At 43.2% G+C, this 13379-nt stretch overlaps 1 protein-coding gene across 4 annotated transcripts; it reads left to right on the forward strand.

The window, feature by feature from the left end:
* The first annotated feature begins 261 nt into the window (after positions 1 to 261).
* tmem245 (transmembrane protein 245) lies at positions 262 to 12839 on the forward strand. Of its 4 annotated transcripts, XM_029451069.1 has the most exons (19): positions 262 to 957; positions 2558 to 2675; positions 3309 to 3404; positions 4019 to 4126; positions 4786 to 4989; positions 5079 to 5248; positions 5976 to 5999; positions 8191 to 8295; positions 8387 to 8469; positions 8570 to 8660; positions 8744 to 8842; positions 8932 to 9066; positions 9214 to 9252; positions 9329 to 9451; positions 10110 to 10255; positions 10328 to 10428; positions 10537 to 10711; positions 11099 to 11293; positions 11381 to 12839. In XM_029451069.1, the coding sequence occupies exons 1-19, from the start codon at positions 292 to 294 to the stop codon at positions 11427 to 11429; spliced, it is 2727 nt and encodes a 908-aa protein (XP_029306929.1). In that variant the 5' UTR covers positions 262 to 291; the 3' UTR covers positions 11430 to 12839. The 4 variants fall into 4 exon arrangements, with proteins under 4 accessions (XP_029306929.1, XP_029306931.1, XP_029306930.1 ...); XM_029451071.1 differs by lacking the exon at positions 9214 to 9252; XM_029451070.1 differs by lacking the exon at positions 5976 to 5999.
* The last annotated feature ends 540 nt before the right edge of the window (positions 12840 to 13379 follow it).

Below are 13379 nucleotides of genomic sequence, written 5' to 3' on the forward strand. Positions count from 1 at the left end.
TAGAACTACAAATGTGGGGCACGTCTAAAATAACAAATGCTACATTATAGTTTTAAAATAATAGACTTAATACATTATGCTGCACAATACTTTTAAGAAACACAAGAACATTATTTATTTAGATCAAATGTTTATTTTATTAATAACAATTACAATAAGAAGAAGAAGAAAACTGAGAAATGATGTGAAATGAAATGAAAATAAAACATTTAAATACTGGAAGCGTTTTTCTTCTTCTTCTCTTTTTCACATAATTTCCCATGATGCCTTGGGCTTGGTGTGCTACGTCACATGTTTTCCTCCCTCACGCTTTGGTTGGATCCTTCGGGTAAGACCACGGCGGCAGAATCGGGGAACATGGCAGACGAGGACGAGTCGGCACCGGAGCCTGTCGCTGCCTGTCCCCCGGAGAGCCCTCTCACTGGGCGGCCTCACTCTGTCTTTTTCCCCGAGAGCGTCCAGCCAGCCGTCGGGATGGTGAGCCAGTTGCTAACCCAGCCGTCCTCCCTGAAGTTTGATAAAAACATCAAACAGGCCTTCTACAACACGGGGGCGATGATATTTGTGGCTATATGCTGCGGAGCTACTGTCCTGGTCTACTTCATCCTGGAGGCCTTCCTCCGCCCGCTGCTCTGGGCAGTGCTCTGCGGGACCTTCCTTCACCCCTTCAAGCACTCCCTGGCTCGGCTCGGCCGCTCGTGGCTCAACGGCCTGCAGGAAACCGGGACGCCCATCGTGATGGGGACCCTGCTGATCCCTGTGTGGTGTGTGAACTACGGTGTGGAGGCGATGGGCAGGCTGGTGCTAGAGAGGCTCACGGTGCTGCTGGTGATCGGGGCCGGGGCGCCGCTGGTCTACTTCCTCTATCTTTTCTGGAGCGTGATCGGCATGCAGGTGATCCTCGGGCACGTCTGTGGGATCATTGGGGCCGCGCTGGACTGTTTCCACACTGTGTGGGTGAGTGAATGGACAATGGTACCCCCCCACCCCCCTGTAATGATGACAAAACCCCTCCTGTGTCACTCAGTGTGGATGCTGCTGGGTGGGCGAGGTCAGTTCCTGTCAGCTGGATCCCCTAAACAGGCTGCATACAGCTCAGAGTGGAGCTGGGCCACATGGATGGAATCTATATCATAACATAGATAATAACATATAACATATAACATATAACATATAACATGAGTGCTAAAAACAACAAATGTATTAGTTGATAGACAACAAATTAATCAGCAACAGGTTTGATGCTCCAGTTGTCATTTAGTTATTCTATTTCTTGCAGTTGTTTTCTTAGTGAAAATGCTCCACGTTCACTGGTTCACCTAATTCCATAAGTGATAATTGAAATAAGGTAATACTGAATTGAAAACATTGCAGAATGACTAATGTCTATGATTAAAAACAAAATGTTTGAATTGCATTTCCAAGAATATGTTTCATAATGGGTTGTTCCGATAGCCTGTTTTCTTGGAATATCTGCTAAACTTGTTTTTTAGTTTCAGTGTCTGATCGATCAATAACTTTATTATTCCAAAACAGCTGCAGGGGCCTGAGCACAGCTACACTTTGACTAGATGCAAATCGGATTAAATGTTTCTCCTCAGACAGCCTGTCCTTTCTCTAAATGCAGAGATAGACTGTCACAGGGCCCTTGTCCAAAAATAGGATTGAGGACACTATATTAAATTACATTTAACGAAAGATGTCTTTGTGTGGAGTGGAACCGGCTAAGACCTTTATGACCGGCTGATTACGGACTGAAGATATGTATTTCATGCTTTTCCTACCAAACAGCAGCAGATTGTCTGTTCAGAAACTACAGTTTGATCACTTCAAGGTCTTCAAATGCTTTTGAGATGTGCAACAGTTTAGGAAAATATTGGGATAGTAGCAGACACTCTTTGGATATCTAGATATAGTGGTGTTTATTGTTGAGCTACTGATTGTTGACAATCTTCACAGCACCCTCTGGCCACTATGCTTAAGAATCAATATCATCACAATACATTTTCTTTTTTTCTGATATTGATATCAATAATGAAAATTGATGTACAATGAACTGGGCTTTATTGTTATGCTTTATATTAGAGAAAACTCTTTAAATTAGGGCTGCAACTAGCAATTAAAATAATGAAAAAGGGCAATAACAGACAAAACAAACAAATCAATTACAATTTGCAAGATATTCAATTTACAATAACATAAAACAAAGAAGAACGTGGCCACATTTGAGAATCTGGAACAGGAAATGTTTTGCTTATATAAAAAGTTGCTGACTCATTTTTCTGTCATCAATAGTTTCACTCCACTTTAAATGTGTCTTGTTTTTTAAAATTACATTCAGTTTGGAAAGATGAATTAGGTCGGCACAATTTTGGTAAAATGATTTTCACGAAACATCACCACTGGAGAGTATAAATCATAAACACGGACCAAGTTGAAACAACACTGTACGTGGAAGAAGCATCGGACGAGCAGATGTTACGACATTTATCGGATTGTACCCCCTAGCATTCCCTCTACTTTATAAGATTTAACTCTGCCTCTTGTTTCCTGTCAGGTGTGCACTGTGGTGTTTGGCTACTTGTTGGCGGTTTGCTTCAAGTGGAGTCCCAACACTGAACACTACCTGAGAGCTGTGGCTCTTCCTGTCTGGGCCGTCCTGCTCTTTTACATGGGTGAGTGTGGGGAGGAGGGGGAAGCCTGGAGATTCTGCTCAGACATGTTGGTTGTCATTCCATGCTTCTATTCAAATTCCCTTTTTGCCCCTGCGAAGATTTCACATTGTGCCTACTTGGCAGGTAGCAGGTAGCTTACGGTATGCTTCAGACATTTTTTTATTCTCGACAAGGCAAGGGAGTAGAAGTCGTATTCTAGTTTCCCAGAGACGGATCACATGCAGAGTTGCATAGTAAGATGAAGTCTACAGTATTTTTAGCACACATAAGGCGTGCTGAAAAGAGATGTTGACCTTCAGGCGTGAAATGTTAAAAGTGACTGAGAGCAAGGAGGGTTTAACATGACTGGGCAATCTGAGGAAATGTTCTCCTTTTGGTATGTGCCTCTTAAAATGTTAACAGATGCTTGGCCATGAGAATCTCTGTAATTACTTGATCCATATATTGTTTTTCTAATTGCATAGCAAAACATATAGACATGATTCAGCTGACACAGTAGTACACCAGAGGGAAACTTTTATTTTTGCCAAGTAATATAACAAAATATCATGCGGTTAAAGAGCAACAGGATTTTCCAAAAACAGCCAGAAAGTAAATTGTTATTCTCACCCTGATGTCTGCATCTGTTTTTAGTGTCTCTGACCGGCTCGTGGAGAGTGCCCATATTTGTGGTTGTGGTTACACTCATCATCGTGGGCTCCCAAGAGAAACCACCTGTCCCTGGCAGAGGTGAAGATTTATGAACACACTCACACACTCACACACTCACACACTCACATTCACCACGATAAGAAGCTCACCGTCAACTGGGCATTTATAAATGTGTTCTAAAAGAGTACCAGTAAATGTTTTTCGTATGAATTAAACATGGAGATAAAACGTGTTAATTTGTGAGCTTTAGAGGCGTTTGCAGTCGTTACGCTAACTGGCTGCTAGATGGAGCTTCATATTTACTGTACAGACATGAATTGGTGTCAATCTTCTCAGCAAGAAAGCCAACAAGTTCTCAACATGTCAAACTATTGTTTTAAAAGTCAAGGGGGGGGTCAAATCAGCTTAAAGTGACATTTGATGAACTGCCTTAAGAATACATCTTGTTGCTATTATCCTTATAACAGCGGAACAATAACACCGTCTTCATTATAATTAGTCTTTTCTGGTCCTCAAGCTCAACCAGCACTAAGATTAAGTTACACAGTATCTTAGTGCAGCTTTACCTAAAACAGGAGCAACTTGAGGTGGACCATTAGACCATACCACACAAACACACAAAGAAATGTGTTGCTTTTTGCTCTGCTGTTATGTCTGACTGCTATTTTTCTGTTTCTCTTCATCTCCCCCAGGTGAGCTGTCGGGGCAGGTGTTGTCGTTCGCTGCCAACACTATTTATATGGCAATCTCCTGTAGCAACCTCCAGATGAAAGCTGAGCCCAGTGAAAACTATACAGCAGGTAATAGAGCTCACTTTCAACTCTGTGTGTTACAGAGGCAGTTTGTTATAGATGCATTGTGTATGCTGAGGTATATAGTATGCACAGAGGAGGACGGTAAGGCAGTCAACAACCACCATGTTAATCAAGAGAACAGGCACTAAAGCATGGCGTTCTACCGGCGGTAGCTTTGAAAGGCAAAGTTACACAATTTAAACCGACATTATCGTCGGAGTTTCAAATTTCCAATGGTCCTAGATTGAATCATGTCCACCCAAAATTAATCAATTCTAAGCTTAAAGTGGTGGTGTTTCATCCAAATCCCTTTATTTTTCTCTTTTTAAAATGTCGCCAAAAGTAAACTATTTGAAATGACCAGATCCTGTAAAAATCATACAATTCCGCGCCCCTCAGTGCAACTGGGACACTATGAATGACTCGGCTGAGACCAACAGTCACGCAACTAAAATTCTGTGAAGCGTCGACTGACTGGATTATAATTGTACTATGTTGCATAAAGTACATGTTTGAGTTCTCCGTACTTCTGGCCATGATTGTGCTGTTTCCATAGAGGTGCAGGACCGGGCCACAATGAGTAAAATGTGAAGGGATAAAAACAAATCTTTCTTTCTTTTCCTCTCATCTGCTTCCTCTGTGCCCTCTCCCTCGTCTCCTCCAAGATGGTGTGCAGTCTATGGGCCCTCTTCCCTCCACGCCTGGATTCCCTCGGGGCTCTCGTTCGTTACCAGGCGGCATCTTCCAGAAAGAGAAAAGCTCCCACAGAGCCAGTGATATCTACTTTATTCTTCTCGTCTGGGCCATCGTGCTGGTTCAGGTCTGGCTCAACCTCTGGATTCTACAACTGCTGCCTATCCCTGTGGCTGGTAACGCACACATGCATGCACACACTCCCTTTCACATGCGTCTTCTGAGACCTACTCTACTCAAGTCTTATGTTGCATTGATACTTTAGTGTGGGTGCTGAAGAAGCTGGTGGTCCACTTTGGCCTGAAGGGCTTTGCAGAGCGGACTCTTCTCTCATGGTGGGCGGTGCTGCAGAGGCTTGGACGTGAGCGAGAGGAGGCTCTGCTGCCTGGACCAATTAAAGGCTTGGCTCAGTTCCTGCTGCGTATCGACACTAAGGTAACGTCTCTGACCGATCTCCAGGTGCCGCTGGTGCAGGCGCTGTCCTTATGTCCTCTTGTCTTCGATTTCACACACCCTCATCCATGCACACACACACTTTCTGTTACACTGTTACGCCTTTTTAGTTTGAATGAAATTCAGCAATTGAATTGTTCAAAACCCTCTGCATTGTCTGAAGTTTGCAACGCAGACGAAGTTTCAGATCGGGTTGGGTCATTGTGTGGGATCCTTTGTCCTGATGGTGCCTTTTCTGCCGCACCTGTCCCTCAGGACTCCAGAACATGAGTGCAGAAGGACATCTTGTCAGACCTTTTATAATGTCTTTCAATTCATTGTTCATTGTTTTGGTCTGAGCTAAAAGAGAATTGGACTTCGTCAGGTGACCACAGTCACTCTCCAAATAAATGATCATGTTGCTCTGCGTCTGCTGGATGTAGAGGTAGACAATTGTTTAACAACTTTTTATAGGGCGACAACTGACACCTTTTACACTAAAACACGTCTTTCTCCCGATGCGTTTGGTACGTAGTTGTCGTGTGTTTGTAATCGCAATCATTTACATCCCACTGTATAGACGTTGCACACTAATAGTAAAATCCTGCTTGCCACGCTTCACTTCCTAATCTCTCACTACCTGTGTTCTTGTCGCACGGGTACATGTGATGACTGCTGCACAGGTCTTTCCAATAATAATCTTCCCAATGTCTCTTTGTCTCCTCCCAAGCTCTGGCATTGGCTTAACAAGCAGGTAATGATTTGGAGGAGCAGAGTGCTGAAAGAAAGAGAGACTGACCAAAAATGTGTGCAAGAGAAGAAAGATAAAGAAAATAACCTGTGTGTGTGTGTGTGTGTGTATAATGAATGTGAAGGTGTGGGCACACGCTTGGACTGGCGCTTTAACCATCCGCTGTCACCGCCCTCTAATGTTGTCTACATGTCTGTCCCCTCGCTGCTTTCCTACTTAGTGCTTATTACAGGAAGCTAGGGTCGGGGAGGTGGGACTCTCTGGTCCCTCTGCCTCGTCCATACCTTCCCTGCTGTTATCTAACTCGCAGGTTTGGCTTGAGAGTGTATGAGAGTGTATGAGCTGCATGGAGAGATGGCTGATGTAGGCAGAGCAGAGCTGAGTGGGAGGAGAGGGCAGTGTTTCTGAATATATGTTGGCCGATAAGCCTGATGTTAGCCACGTTTTCTTTATAAAGGTATGCAGGAGAAACACTGCCTGTGAACCCCTTGGAGAGACGTGGTTACGCTTCAGGAGCTTTTAGGGCTGGGAGCGGGGCTGGGGATGGACAAAACAATGGAAACACCTACAACAGTTTGTCAATATGAAGCACTAAATAAAAACCAACCTGGGCAAACCTTTACCTGGAGGCCGGAACTGTAGAGACGCTCCAGTTTTTAGGAACAACAGATGTGTTTTAGAAATCAACTCTTCTTAAAGGATAAGGCTGGCAGTGTTCTGTATCTTTCTTATGAAAAACTAATTACACAAAGATCCCAAAACCAACAATCCAAACTCAGTATTGAGAGATGGACTCACACATTGTTGGTTTTGTCAGGGTTGGAAATGAACTTTTTTTGTCCATCTGGCACTAATTCCCAAATCTACCAGCCACTCAATAGATGGCTAATGTGAGTGAAGAAGATCTCGCAGCCACTTGCATATTTTACCAGCATTTGGCTCGTACTAATTTCCAATTTGTACAATTGTGTGTGTGTGTGACTGTGTGTGACTGTGTGTGACTGTGTGTGACTGTGTGTGACTGTTACAGCAATGCAAATCTTATAGATGTTAGACTTTTTACACTATATATGCTGTTGTGGAAACAGCCGAGTTGAAATATATAAACTGATCTAAGTGCAAGAAAAATGCCGAACGCTGCCTCATCAGACCACACTAACCCTATTGTTCTTTGTCTACGGGTTGTGCCCCGACACTAGGATGTTTGTCCTTGTACGTTGTCTTTGGAAACACACATTTATGAAGCATACATTGTACTTATTCCTTCACTTTAAGATCCCTTTCTGCATTCAAAATGGGGTGTTTGTAACTACTGCACTGGCCTTTTTTGAAATTGCATTAGTGGTCTTGTGTTGCTTTAAGTGCTGGTGGTTTTACACTAATTGGTGCTCAACATACTGTACTAACTTGGCTGTTAAATTGGCTGATTTAGCTAAAAATAGGTCCATGCTGATGTGGTGTTTCCATTTTTTTGCTTACTAAGTTTTTGCTGTACTGGATTTAATCCACACCTGTCAGCCTGCCAAGTACCTTCTGTAAAGTAAGGCTACATACTTATAGACGGTAAGAAAGAGTTCAACATTCACCTGGAATAATACATTGGTAATATAATTTCACTGTCAGTATAATGACAAAGTATCATGAGATTGGCTTTTACAAGAGAGACTTTGGCTCCAGTGACTTGATTTTAACACCTGGCTTGTGTGACATTAACACACACACACACACACTCATGGAGACTAAAGCTGTTATAAGCGGGCCGCTGATGCAGTTTTGGAGCATAGAGAAACCTGAGTTAAGAATTTCACCACCTTTTCTGCAGAGTAAACTGAATGACATGATAAACGGTAAAGATTCTGACATTAAAGCCATGCATTGGAAGAAAAAGAACACACAGCCTGAGTTTTTCACTTGCATGTTTCCATGTCAAAGTGCAGGGATGTGTGTGTGTGTTGTGTGTGCATGCGGGCGTGTACAGATATCCTGGCTCACTCGGTCGACCACCTTGCTTTTCTCAGGGCCCACGGGGGCAGCTTTTAGATCCAAAATGGCTTCTTCTTCTTCACATGGAAAGGACGCAGGTTTCTCCATGTGTCTGATCACTGTATGTTTTCAACCTCTTCACAATTGTACTGACTTCCTCCCCCCCCCCCCCCCCCCCTTTCTTTTATCTCTTCCCCATCTATGTGCGTAGATGATCGTGTGGTTGGAGAGATCTCTGGATAAAATCATCAGCATCTTCATCATCTTCCTCCTGGTCTCTGGGACCCTGCTCATGGCTCTGCTGCTCACCGCCATGGTACCGTTTCTGCTCCTTTTTGAATGACTTCACTGCATTTCAGAGGTACTGACATCGTCTCGGAATAACAAAGGGACTTTTATCTTTTTAGGTTCACCATGAAAGCGTTCACATGATCGACGTAACCAGTAACCTCATCAACGAGACGGTGTCTAACCATCCAGAATGGGCCAAGTATGACCGTTGACTCTCTTTTTATTTGTATTTTCCACTTTTGTGATGGAGTTTATCATTTCTCATCATCATCATCATCTTCTACATTGTCCTCCTGTAGTTGGCTTCCAGAGGCTCGTGTGGTGCAGAAGGCTCTGAATTCAGCCGCTACTAATGTTCATCAACACGGTAGAGAATGGATAACGCAAAAGGTAAGAAGAAGAATAAGACTCTGGAAGCAAACTCTAATAATTTTGTACATTTTTCTGCATTGAATCGTTCTTCTTTCCTGCAGCTCCATAAGATGTTAGGGGAGAAGGTGAACAACACGGCTGTGATCGAGAAGCAGGTTTTGGAGCTCTGGGACCGACTGTACCACTCGTGGTTTGTGAAGGTCAGGCCGGTCTATTTAACTTCTTGATGTTGGGGACTAATTTGTCGTCTAAAAATATCATACGCAAAGTATTCCATGCATTTTTCCAGAACATGACCCAACCTGGACGCCACCGCGGTCAGAAGATGATGGTGCAGAGAGGGAACAGCTGGCTAGTCGTCGACATCCTGGACTGGAAGGACGTCGCCTCCTTCCTGCAGGAAAACATCGAGACTCTGCTCTCTGTAAGTACGACATTATCTTCTGTGTGAGGCAGATGATTTGCATATCTCCTTGCTGTTATAGATCTTTCAATCCATAATTCGGACACACCGCCTAAGCTTGACTAAAGCCTAGCAGGTGCTACATCATTTGTTTGTGCTTTGTATCAGGCACTGGTTGGTCTACAATGGGCGATACAACAACAACAGGTTATAAATGTTTGACATATTTATAACTCTCTAAAGGGTGTACAGTTTTACTATTGACATGTTTACTGTTTTGTAGATCCTGGAGTCTCTGTGGGTGGTAATGAGTAGAAATGTTGGCCTCCTCATCTCCACCTCGACCACTCTCCTCTCAGTCTTGTTCCACAGCGGCACGGCTCTGCTCAACTTTGCCCTGAGTCTGGTACGAAACACTAAACAAGAAATACATCGCCCACAAAATGATGTCATGTTTCTTGCCTGCTTCTTCTTTTGATTTGTACTTTTAGCAGCATTGTTGATTGGTCAGCCCCATTCAGACATTCAAACTTGTGTAACTTTGTGCAAAAGTTTAAATCGGAAAGGAAAGGAGTTATAAATATGACTAACACCCCACTTAACACCAGTAAACATTCCAAATGAGGGTAAATGACTTTGCACAAACATGTCAGATGGTATATTAATTGATCAGATCTTTATCAGAGCGATAATGTCCTGGACTCTCCGTTGTTGTCCCTTCAGTAACCTCGTTTGCTAAAGGTTGTGGTCGGTGGATCTCTCTTATGGTCGGCATCGCATACATTTGAGTGTGTTCTTCGTCTGGATAGTGCAGATAATCTTTGTATTCATCCCTTTATTCTCCTTTTGAGGTCAAGAAGTTACAAAATAAAACCTGCATACTGGTCTTAATGGGAACATTTACAAGAGATCTTGAAGCTCGGTTCCCCTATGAAGGTCATGATTACTCGTAATGGTGCGACTCTGTTCCTTAATGTGCTTTTTCAAGCTTAAGTATGGTAAGCTGAATTAGTTCAGCTACAGCGAACGTGCTCATATTTGTGCTTTGTCCCATTCATACGCAGGTGATTTTCCTGACCACTCTCTTCTACCTGCTGAGCTCCAGTGGTGAATACTACAAACCTGTCAAATGGGTGATCAGCCTGACCCCCCTCTCCCAGCCGGGACCTTCCTCAAACATCATAGGCCAATCTGTAGAAGAGGCCATCAGGTAGTCACACACACAAAGTATTTAATTATCTAAAGGAGATTATTTTTGACCGTGTGTTTGTTTGTTTTGAAGAGGAGTGTTTGACGCCTCTCTGAAAATGTCTGGCTTCTACGGCCTCTACACTTGGCTCACTCACACCATCTTTGGCATCAACATAGTCTTCATTCCTTCTGGTGAGTCTGCGTGCTCACAGCATTATAGTGTGGTCACTGTACACCTGCACCTGCTAAGCTACAGTCTGTGTTTTCTCACACTTTGAATCCCTCTCTCTTGGCCTGAAGCTCTGGCTGCCATCCTGGGCGCGGTGCCGTTCCTGGGGACCTACTGGGCAGCGGTGCCGGCGGTGTGTGACTTGTGGTTGGTGCAGGGCGAAGGCGTCAAGGCCCTGCTGCTGCTGATCTGCCATCTGCTCCCAACGTATTTTGTAGATACAGCGATCTACTCTGACATATCGGGGTATGCATGTGTGACAGCAGCTTGTTATCAAAAGCATACTTTGCATTTATGGCTTCAGCATATGGTGAAAATAACAACTTTGATAAGTGTTAAATGATTTAGATTTGATTAGATCAGAGTAATGTTTATTGTTTGGTAATGCAACTGCAATCAGGGACACATTTCAAACCTCTGTGTGATGGTGCATTCATTCCGAGCAATGATCTACATTGTTAGTAGTAACGATGTGTGTTCACCTTCACCTGACAGAGGACAGTGTAGAATGTGAGAGAGAGAGGTATGAACAAAGGTCCAAAGGTTGGAATTGATGGATGTGTCTGCGCCGTAATCCACTAAATATTTCTATGCATTTCTTTGTGTTGATCTGTTCTTGTCTCCATGTCTCAGGGGTGGTCACCCGTATCTCACAGGTCTGGCAGTGGCAGGCGGAGCGTACTACCTCGGCCTGGAGGGAGCCATCATTGGGCCCATTCTCCTCTGCATCCTGGTAGTTGCAGCAAACATCTACAGCGCCATGCTGATGAGCCCCAGCTCTGCTGCACCGACACCGGTGCAGTCCAGCTGGCCGCTCCACCCCATCAGGTAAAGATAAACACTGAAACGCATTCAAAGAGCTGATCAAATCTTCAGAAAGATGCAACCATACCACCATTGCTTTATCACTCTCAGGACGGTCACAGACTCCACCCCCTCGATCTTAAAGAAGAAAGGTGAGTGAGCTTGAGGGTGTGACCCTGTGTACGTCACCTGGCTTCCCATTGGCTGATTCCTTAAGGGGAAGAGCTCCCCTCCCCGAATCTCCTCCCAACGCCGCCCGGCTCTACAGGAGTCGGCCCCGATCGAGAAGAGATGGCGGCGTAGCGGCTGGTCCCCCACGACTGAGCCGTCTGCTTGCCAGAGCTGTTTCTCTGGGCAACATGGCACTAGCCGCTCCAATTCAAGACCCGAAAATTACAGATGGGAGCTTTCATCCTGATCCCTGACGTGGACCAATGACATCACATTGGGCATTTACGATAACGAATGACGGAGACGTTGATGCTAATCACATCATCTCTCAGATCCCCAGTGTCTAAATTGATTTTGGAATGTTTAGAAATGCCTAAAGATTTCGGTTGCGGTTTATCGTAAGATAATGTTTTATCTACAAAGCCCCTGATTTCCACCCAGCGCACCCCGGCTGTGTTTTAAGCTACAGTATGTGGTTATGCTGTGTTTTACTCCCTACCTCTCTCCTCACGGAGGGTCAACAAGAGTTTGTAGTGAAGGATTTCCAAAGAGGTCGTCACGACTGGCTCAAGAGACTAAATGTTTTTAACTTAATGTGTCAGTCACGTTTCAGTGATAACAGCTGTGAGTTAGATCTAGATCTCTGCTAAGACAAAGATTCACTCTCCTGGTCCAGGCTTCGTTACCAGTTTCATTTCTTTATAGTATCTGTGCGGTTGAATCGCAGCAAATCTCTGCCTGTTTGTTTGATGGTAACTACTTTAGTGGATCAGATTAGACGTCCTACTTTCAGGGAGTCTGGTCTGAATCCTAGAGCAGAGGATTACTGATGGATTTACTTTTTACATTTCTAATTTATTTCAAGCTTAACTGTCTGTTTTTTTACACACTGAGTGCACATACATGCAACCAAGCTTTTCATTTTTAGCACTCTTAGCTGATGTGTCAGTATTGAAGCACGTTTACACTCAGAATAACTTGATATTGACAAGTTTGACGGACTTTAGAGTTTGGTCACCGTCATCCGCATCACATGATTTCCTAGTTTTGACCTCACACACACTTTAAATCCGTTTGAAATGTCTGTATATTTTCTACTCTCCTCATCCACTCCTGCACTGGTCCACTCCATACTTATACTACAGTCAGAGCACTTCTCTGAACTTGAAATTTGAAGCTTTAATAAAGGAGCTGTACAGATGAATTGTGTATGTAATTCGACACATTGATCATACATGGCTACTGTGTTAGCTGTCTGAGGGCTGTGATGTGTTCTGGGTTGGAACAAGCGTTTAGTTTCACTGTTTAACTACTACTGTAGTTTAATTTGGTACTGTTACTTGTACTGTTTTTTAATTACCAGATATGCACTGACACAATAAACATCATTTAAACTGCAGTAGTTTTGTCGGGTGCCTTATTACTAGTTTGCTTTTTTCCTGAATTAGGACGACAGTTATTGATTATTTCCAGTATGGTATGTATAGTATGTTGGAAAAAAAGTTATAGGATAGCATGCCATAAAGAAAATTCATAAAAATGTCAAATATAGTATGTCGTAAAACATTTAATTAAATTATTACAAAATTGGTCATAAAGTCATGAAGAAATGACATGAAAAGTCTTAGTATAGATTGCCATAAAAGATGTCATAAAAACATAGTAACGTATGTGATGATGAAGTCAAGTATAGTATGTCATAAAACAAATTATAAGTCATAATATGGTATATATATATAATAGAAAATCGTATCCTAGTATGTAATAAGTCCTGAAGAAATGACACTATGCAATTACAATTTCATGAAGAGAAATTACACATAGTATGTCACACATGGTCATATGTAAAAAGTAATTAAAAGTCCACTCTTTACTCATTTCAACACTCCAGCTGAAGAGGGTTTTGCAATTCGTTTCAAGGCCACTGTCATAGTCCTAA

This window comes from Cottoperca gobio, chromosome 16 (genome assembly GCF_900634415.1).
Source record: "Cottoperca gobio chromosome 16, fCotGob3.1, whole genome shotgun sequence".
In the NCBI taxonomy this organism is placed as follows: Eukaryota; Metazoa; Chordata; class Actinopteri; order Perciformes; family Bovichtidae; genus Cottoperca; species Cottoperca gobio.